We start from the raw sequence: 9,902 nt of genomic DNA, 5'->3' as shown, positions 1-9,902 counted from the left end.
TTTTGTTTTTGTTTCTGAACTGTTTTTCAGAATTTTTAGTTTGGAAACTTTCTCTGCATTTTTTGCCAGCTTAGCTTAGCCTCTTTCAGTATTTCTTACAAAAAGAATTCTTACATTCAGTCGTTCTTACTTTACATTTTATAATAATGATTATTTGGTGACCGTGAGATATGGTCTGAACTTTGGTTGAGTCTAAAATTTCTAGCATTGTATAAATTCACTTTTTTCACATCCTACATCTATTTGTATAATTTAAACAATGTTAATAAATAATTATTCAGAACTCATGAGATGCGGTCTGGTGTGATGTAGGTTTCAGAAAAACATTTTCTTTATCGTGCCAACGTTTTGATCTTTATTGAGATCATCTTCAGGGCCTGGGATTTACAAACATTCTTTACATTTAACAAATACATTTAGGATGTGGAAAAGTGAATTTATACAATGCTAGAAAATTTTAGATTTAAAAGGAAAAAAAATCACACCAGACTGCATCTCACGATCTCCGAATAATGAATTTACCGTTTTAAAAAAAACCCACATGGAATTGTTTTTTAAACATAAATAATTTTTGCCAGGCACTCTCAACACGACACGCAAGAATGGCACAATTAAAGATAAAGAAAATGTTTTTCTGAAACCTACATCATACCAGACCACGTCTCACGATTTCTGAATAATTATCGATTAACGGTCACTAATCACCACACAATGTTTATAAATCCCAGGCCCTGAAGATGATTTCAATAAAGATAGAAACGTTGGCACAATAAAGAAAATGTTTTTCTAAAACCTACATCACACCAGACTGCGTCACACATGATTATATCCAAATAATCATTTTTGTACAGTTGATAAAACAGGAAGTTCAATGAAACTGTATTAATTAAAGTGGGGAACACATTTACCCGAAGCAATATTATGCAACGCTACCCAACACGAATCCAAAGTCCAATTTTCCATAAGGCAGAAAATTTATCAAAACACCAGAATAAATTTATCATAATCTTAAAACGATTAAATTTAACTAACATATTACATGGTTGTCATAAAATTTAGCTAACAATTTATTACAAGGTTTTGTTCAAAATAGTGCATTAAAACAACAAAAGAGGTGTTGTGATTGTGATACTGATTATTGTGATACACGCTGTGTAGTGTACATGGTGTGCACTTGACATCGAATAGATGTGCACACCCTACCAAAACGAGACAAGGCGTCGGGTAGCGTTGCATCACGTGTGTTCCCCACATAACAAAGGGTGATATAAAAACCCAAACTTCGCTATACCTGGCATTGCTATAAAGGAACTCTACTTTATATACATAATTAAATAGTAATAAAATAATAATAGCAAAAGTAGAAATTAATGAAATATAAATCAATCGTCTCCAATCATCCTTGCTGAATTCCCTGTCAGACATATCTTCATGTCACGAATAGTTTGTAATTCTGCATTTCTTTTATAATGTACCGACATGCCAGAAGCAGAAAAATGGGATGCACAACCACTGAGAATGGTGAAATGTGTCTAGCAGAGCAAACCAGCGATTCTAAGCAATAATGCAGCAATCGTCAGAGACAACCATCTACAAAATCATGATTGTTTATAAAGGACAAACTAGGAAGTAGAAAAATGCGCATGTACAAAGTTACGTTCAATGAAGTCCTCCTCCTGTGCAAAATATACAAAATAAGTCGAGCAATGTGCAGTGATATACAATTTTATTTCAATATATTTTTATACATAAATTTGTCCTTTTTTTTAAATCCAATTATAATTGTCCATACACAATTTACATAAAATTTTGTATTTTCAAAATATATATATAAAAACAATAAAAATAAAAGATTTCTCTGTTCCCTTTTTTTCAATTTCTTTCTGTACATAAATGCATAACAATTGTCTGTGGTTTAAGTAAGTGTATTTTATTTAAAAACTAAATGAAAAGTGTTTTCCCCTGATAAACCCTTAATTCTTATCATTCTACTTTCAAATTGGGTATAATAATTTATCAGTAATTATAACATAACAAATTTAATTTAGTATCTTCAAAAATGTTAATTATCTTTTTTTATTGCACGGTTCATAGTTCAATCAAGTACTTGGTCAGTGGCTGATTTGAGGCAAAACGTTGTCCACTCTTGGTCATCCCCAGTTGCCAAGACTTCTATTGAATTTAGGAATGTCTTATCTAAAATTAAATTTAAAAAAATATTTTAAAAAAAATATATATATAAATATATTTACTCGAAAAATATTATTAGAAAAATAGTTAACTTACTTGAAAAACCACCAACAGCATAAAGCTTAGAACCAGCAACTGCCAGCCCCAGATTGGATCTGGCTGTGGTCATACTTGGACCGGGTGTCCAGCTTTTTGTTTCTGGATCATAGACCTCAGTAGATGACAGAGAGTGTGTCCCATCCCATCCACCTACGCAATATAGCTTTCCTGGGAGAAAAAAACTAATCTTATAAAAAAGAAAATGCATTAAATAGATAAAAGGGGGTATCAACCTTGAAATACTTGAAGCCCCGGACCTCGACGAGGGGTGGCGAGATGCCCTGCATAAGACCATTCTTTAGTTACCGGATCATATACCTCAACCGATCCCAAGTAGCTCCAGCCATCGCAGCCTCCGACAACCCACACCTTTCCCATAAACCCGCAAGCAGCTGCCTGATATCTCCCAGTGTGCAAAGGCTCTATTTCTGTCCAGGTTCGTGTCTTGGGATCGAATAGGTCACACTGCTTGATACCGACCTGGTCGTTGAAACCTCCGATACAATAAATAAGGCCGTCGAGTGATGCAACAGCAGTGTGACTGCGAGGTAAAGGTAACGATGAAATGCGTTCCCATTTATTTTCTTGCTCAGAGTATATCTCTACACCACTGAGCTCGTTTGTGCCGTTGCAACCACCTATTGCATATGCTAGGCCATTTACTACAGCAATGTTGAATCGTCCTCGAGGTTCGAGCATCGGTGAAAGGTCCTTCCATTCATTTGTTATTGGGAGATATATTTCAGTGGAGCGTAAACATTCACCACGATCATAACCTCCTGAAAATTGAAATACTTAGTAATAATTAAATATTGCAGTTTATTAAAAGTTAATATATTTTTGCACTAAAAATATTCCAGATGATCTATCGAACACCTAACCTAACCGATGCGTCACATAAATCATGATTAGGAAGATTTGAGACTAATTTTTTTACGAATAAATTTCAATAACGATAGGAAATGGAAATTTATAAAATGAACCTTTGGGTCTAATAGTGCATCCTCGTAAATATACAAAACATTAAAGGTTAATTAATTAAGGTTTTTAGTTGAGATGAAAAAAAGTCAATGGCACGAGCGGGATTCGAACCCACGACCTTCGGCTAGATATGCCGCTGCTCTACCACTTGAGCTATCGTGACCTCGATCCACTCGGACATCAACTTCCTATCTCAACCCCACCTTATGAGTTTTCCCTCCTTTTGCCATTTTTCACACCCCATTGATTACACAACATTTGAAAAATGGCAAAAGGAGGGAAAACTCATAAGGTGGGGTTGAGATAGGAAGTTGATGTCTGAGTGGATCGAGGTCACGATAGCTCAAGTGGTAGAGCAGCGGCGTATCTAGCCGAAGATCGTGGGTTCGAATCCCACTCGTGTCATTGACTTTTTTTCATCTCAACTAAAAACCTTAATTAATTGTCATATATTAATTGGTCAAGCGGACCACAAAAGTAGTGAATTAATGAAAGGTTAATTTTCTCTTTTTTCTATCATGAACAATCCATAATCTTGCAAACTCTTAAAACGAAAAGGTCTTAATAAATATTTATAATAAGTATTTCAATTAACTATGAGGCTTTAAAACCCTCAGGGTGCCTGTGTTTTTGAAAAAAAGCTCATTTGTAAGTATATTGGGGAAGAATGCAGGGTTGCTGGATTCAAACTTGGGACCTCTACCTTCCAGTGATGAGCGCTGAGTCAACACCTTAACCGTTGTGGCCACTGACGCCCCAGTATTTTTTTTTTTTTTTTAATACACTGAATTAATATAAAATCACACTGCTGTTTTTAATTGACATGATTGAAATTGGTCATCATGATTAAAATAACATACCGCATACGAGGAGTCGCTCATTGAGATTAGCACAGCCAGCAGCACACTTGACAGACGCCATACTTGCTAGTGCACAATAAGTTGGAGTCCCGGCACCGGGATCTTCTTCATCTTGTGTTGCATCTATTTCCATAAAAGCTTGTTGCCCCCCTCCATCTGTGGGTGGGTTGAGTCTGAGAAGTATAGAGAGCGAAAACACTCTACTTTTCAGAGAGATCAAACCAAGGAAAGTGTGCTCTAAAATTGCAAAACACACATCCATTAAAGAATGATACATTCTAATATAATAAAATTATAAAACAATGAAATTTAAAAGTATAAAAGGGGGTTATACATACAAAATAAATAAGGAAACGGATAATATGACCTCAATAAATTTTTAAACTGAAATTTGAGTAATGACAATTAAGCTCTACAATATTCATCTTACAATATGATTTTTTGTCCCCTCCTTTTATGTATAATTAAAAGAACAGGTGTTCTAACATTGGATAATTAACTAGAGAGTGAATAACTCGATAACAAACAAAAGGAAAATAGTATTTTTTTTACTTATTATTTTTTATATTTACTGCATATAAGATAGTTAAATCTTTCATGTACATTACCTAAAATACCTATTAATCAGATTTGCAACAACAATAAAACTGATGCTTATAAAATGAAATAAGCATAGTATAAATAAATTAAAAATAACGTGAAAGTGGAATAGAAAAAAAATTATAGTAAGATGAATTTCTATCTGTAGATTTTTTACTGACTAGATACGGGCGTTGAGGCGATAACTTTGTCATCATGGCCAACGTCCTCGTCTGACGAGTCCGAAATGTTCCTCGAGTAAACGATTACCCTCGGTTTGGCTGGGGCCACAGCCTTAGCACGTTTCTACATGAAAACTGATATTTTAGAGAAGTCTACAAAAAGAGGAATGAGACAAGAAAAGAGTGCCCACCTTAGTCATGTTTTTTGAAAGTTTCTTGTAATCCTGGACGATCTGAGTGTCACCCATTTCACCGGATGGCAGGTCAACACAATCCTTCAGTGTGTTATCAAGTGCAAGGTATAGCATATGTGTCTTTTCTGTAAGTTGTTCAGCTCCAAGTTCACAAACGCGCAACCAATCGAGCACCAGCCTTGCAGCAGAATCACAATCGACGAGTGACATCTCACTTCTTGTCTGACTTAAAACTTCTACTTGGAGGCAAGGCAATGCCAAAAACACAGGAGATTTGCTGATGTCTGCAAACTAATTGACAAATATGACTGAACGGTTCAAACGATATAAATACTAATTAGTGAAACTTACATTGGTATTGATATAAGCATCAACTTGACTAAGGAAATCCTTTTCCTTAGATATCCCTGGAAGGCCTCTTATTTCTATGCAAGTGTCTACATTGAGGTTTTTAACAAGGTATGAAGCACACTCATTTGCCACTCGCTCCATCTTAAGATGCGTAGCAGCGATGAATACAGATCTAACAGATAAAGCAAATGAAATATATATTTTATATAATAAAAATCATCCACTGTTAAAAATAAAAAGTATTACATCCGTTATCAATGTATAGCCATGATGAATAAATAAATCCAAAATTTTCCTGTTTTATTTATATAAACACATTTTATGTCTCATGATTCAATTAGATGATAATATTACCTAACTTGATGAGGACTCAGTTCAAGCCTAGATGTATAAGCATAATCAACCAGTTTCTCCAAGGCCACCTTCTCAAATATGCCGTTAAGCTTAAAGTTGACAACATTCTGCTTTGGTGACCGTTCATCATCAGCTGTGAATATCTGCATGAGGTGCGGTGAAGCAGCACTTAGAACCGCTTTATGTGCCGGTATTCCTACATGGTCCACATGGAGAACAACATCACAGAAAGTTGTGTTCTTCCTCATCATGTTCAGCGAATGAAGGATGGAGGAAGCATTCTTTGAGTCTTCATAGACAAGGGTGGCCTCCTTGGGGCGGGCTACAGCCTCATCTTCAAGCTCCCCTGAAAATCAATTCAAAAAGATACAAAAATGTTTTATAGTTTGTTTTATAACTACACAATAAATGAACATATTATATTATAACATTGGTCATGTAAAATTATCTTAAAACATCAAATTATTAATCTTTTCATTTGATATTATTATTCCAATAGAAAATGAAACTAGAGAACAAACAACATTTATAAAAGAATCAAGATATCCATTGCAATCATTTTACTCTCAAAGGCATATAAGTTTGTAACATAAGAATTCTCCCTAATTCCCTAAATATTTTTTATTCTTATAAATATTATATAATTAATATATATTAATATAATATATAATACTTCATTCAAAGCCATTTAGTAATACAATAAATTTAACTATTGCCTGATTTTGTTCTTAATAGCATACTAAACGCAATTGGTATGATGTAATACAACGATAATAATTTACACATATACCTAGTTTGAAATAAAAAACAAGATATGAGAGTCCAGTTTATTTGTCTTTGAGTATATTTTATTAAGTCATATTTACATCAAATATAGTCAGAGTTATGGATGACTTTTAACATAATTAGTAATTAATTATTTGTTTTCTAAACTTCAACCATGTTTTATATTTTCAAATATCGATTTGATGGTGTCTTTGTCTGGGCCTAATTAAAAAATCATTTATTTTCAAGAGTTTCAAATATTGGAGTGATAATAAATAAATAATTAATACATAATGTTTCTATAATTAATTATTCGTTATCTAAACTTGAACCGCGTTTTATATTAAACCATATATGTTTATAAGACAAATAGCCCAAGTGGTTAAAGCATCGGCGTATTGAGCTTTTCTTTCTTCTTTTTGGTTCTTTTACAGCACAGATGAAAATTAATTAATTTTCATAAGTTGCAAATATTGGATTGATAATAATTAAATAATTAATACATGACGTTTCTATAATTAGTAATTAATTACTTGTTATCTAAACTTCAGCCATTGTTTTATATTAATCCGTTTATGTTTATATATTAGTCACGATAGCTCAAGTGGTAACAGCGGCGACATATTGGGCCGAAGCCGAAGGTCGCGGGTTCGAATCCCGCTGGCGACATTAACATTTTCATTTTAACCAAGACCTTAGATTTTAAAAAATAAAATTAATTGACATGTTTTATGTTTTAAAATATCTTTTCAATTGTGTCTTTGAGAGCCTGAATAAAAACTAATTATAATTAGTAACTAATTATGTTATCTAAACTTCAGCCGTTTTTTATTTCAAAATATCGATTCTATGGTGTTTTGACGGCATGAAAAAAAAGCTAATTAATTTCCAAGTTTCAGATATTGGTTTGATAATAAATAATTAATACATGACATATCTATAATTAGTAATTATTTGTTTTCTTAACTTCAACCACGTTTTATATTTTAAAACATCGATTCGATGGTGCCTTTGACTGGGACTGGTTAAAAACTAGTTCATTTCAAGAGTTTCAAATATTGGACAGATAATAAGCAAATAATTAATTCAAGTCGTTAACATAATTATTTATCTAACTTCATGCGTATTATATTTTAAAATATCGATTCGACGGTGGGGTTTTATATGATAATCAGTTGTTCATACCACCCAATTTTTTCAAGAAAATTTCCATTACCCACATTCAACCACTTTATCACGTTTTGACTATGCACATTTACAAGAAAAAAAAATAGAAAACACCTTTCTTTACTTTTATATATATTTTTTTTAAATGTATTAAGGCGCAACACGGAATGGTGTGTTACTGAGGGCCGCCCCAAAACATGCAATTGCGGAGGGGCGTCTCCCAAAACAAAATGGCAATTAGGTAATTCCAAGGACGGACAAATTAGCAAAACGACAGAGTAAATGAGTTTTTAAAAGAGAAATTTTGGCTGATACTTGACTGGCTATAATTTAAAACAAATTGGAATGAACAAAATTGGGAAACGGAACAAATCGATTGCCACGAGGGGGAAAAACTGCATTTGTGTTTTATTAATTTGTAATTTAACGAAACGATGACATTATAATCTTTATAATAATAATTAGCGACAATTCTGCATAGCTCCGGACCGTAATCGTAGGATTGAAATCAATTTTAAAAGAAATAAGTGTAAATCAGTTTTAAATCACCTGAGTCGGAATATCCGTTCGTCCCCATGGCCAGTATATTTCTAATTCGACGAAAAGGACATTTCTTTTTTTTAACAGCCGTCGGTCAACAAGTATATGGAAAAACGTTCCAAAATCACTTTACGCCGATAAAACGATTTATAACCGAGGAAAAGTTGAAAACACGAATTCTCGACACCGAAATGGCAAAATACGGCACGGTACGGGCTACAGTCCATCGATCCGGCACATTGATGCCAACTGTTACAATTTCCCAAATAGGACGCTCCTTTTTTCAAAACAATTTATTATCCGTACAAGGAATGGTCAATTTTTTAAATTACAAAAAAATTACCTATTCGTATCATTACTTAAATTTAAGACAACGTTTTACACGACAAGTTTATTTTTATTATGATACATAACATATGGAGAGGCACCCAAGGAATTTGTAGCCTGCTTCTCACAGAAAGAGAGAAATCCTTGGTATAGGTGCCCCAGGCTTTGAGGCCAACTCTTCTCAACAAATATAAATTATCGACGACCCTCATTTTTTTATCACCAAGTATATTTTGTGTTCATGAAAAGTTATTATTTATTGACAAATATGGAAAAATGTAAGTATCAAATATAGTTTAACATAATACAATATTTTGCAAAATAATTCTTTTAATTGGAAGGGATACATGCTTACATATCCATATGTATTAAAAAGTGGGGTTCAGGTGTTTTTCTAACAAAATATTTGAAAGTACATTTATTACATATTATTTGGTATATAAATGTCAGATAGTGGATAAGCAGCCATCAAAGCACAAGTTCAAACATCATTAGCTCAAACACAAGGTGGTGTTGAATTTCCAAACTAAACTAAAGAAATTAATATGTAAAACAAAGTCACCCTCTGCTGAGTGCTGGGTCTCAGGACATGTGAGAGTAGAAGGCAATGAGAGAGCGGACGCCCTTGCAAGGAAGGGCCTACTGCCATACCACTAATAGGATCTGAGCCTTTCTGTTGCATAGGAATTCACCCTTTTGATGAATAACTTAGGCAAAAGGCCAAAATGAAAATGAGGAAACAGTGGAATTCACTCGTTGAACAAACAAGCCAAGAACCTTTTAGCAAGTTTTGTAAAGAAAGAAGTAATAAAATGCATTAAAGGAAGCACGAAAAAATTCAAATCCTAACAGCATTCTTAATAGTACATGCAGAGTAAGTGGGTATTTGAAGATTGGTGTAATCCCACATGGCATGTGCAGTTCTGCAAAGAAGCGAAGAAATGCCAACACATGCTATTTGGCACGATCCAGCGGCCCTGCATTCGAACCCGACATACTTACAAATGGGCTTTTTTTCAAAAACACCGGCACCCGTAGGGTTGATATAACCTCTGTTGGTTAGGGGGGAAAAAAAAGTGCAGTATACCAAACCCTTCCATCTGTATAAATATATAGATATCTGTAAAAATAAAAAAATAAATACAAGAATGCACAATAACAAAAACAATCAATTTTATGAATCAAACATAATATAATATTTCTCAAGATAACGTGTTTCAGGTTATGAGGTTTTTTTTTACACTAAATATCCTTAGTATATTTTATTATTGCAATTATTTTGAAGTTGTGGTTCCTTCTAGCCAAACCTGCTA

General features: G+C 33.5%; 1 protein-coding gene across 1 annotated transcript; it reads right to left on the bottom strand.

Annotated features, from left to right (window-relative positions):
- Positions 1-1,866: 1,866 nt before the first annotated feature.
- Positions 1,867-8,631, bottom strand: LOC106672906 (influenza virus NS1A-binding protein). Its single transcript, XM_014404709.2, has 9 exons — positions 8,272-8,631; positions 5,791-6,136; positions 5,437-5,608; positions 5,083-5,376; positions 4,892-5,015; positions 4,131-4,367; positions 2,523-3,068; positions 2,287-2,457; positions 1,867-2,196 (listed from the first exon to the last, which is right to left on the bottom strand). The coding sequence occupies exons 1-9, from the start codon at positions 8,297-8,299 to the stop codon at positions 2,096-2,098; spliced, it is 2,019 nt and encodes a 672-aa protein (XP_014260195.1). The 5' UTR covers positions 8,300-8,631; the 3' UTR covers positions 1,867-2,095.
- Positions 8,632-9,902: the final 1,271 nt, after the last annotated feature.

Source organism: Cimex lectularius, unplaced genomic scaffold (assembly GCF_000648675.2).
Source record: "Cimex lectularius strain Harlan isolate CLEC.00 unplaced genomic scaffold, Clec_2.1 scaffold46, whole genome shotgun sequence".
Taxonomy (NCBI): Eukaryota; Metazoa; Arthropoda; class Insecta; order Hemiptera; family Cimicidae; genus Cimex; species Cimex lectularius.
Note: the sequence above shows the minus strand (reverse complement) of the source record. Positions and strands in the feature narration are given on the sequence as shown.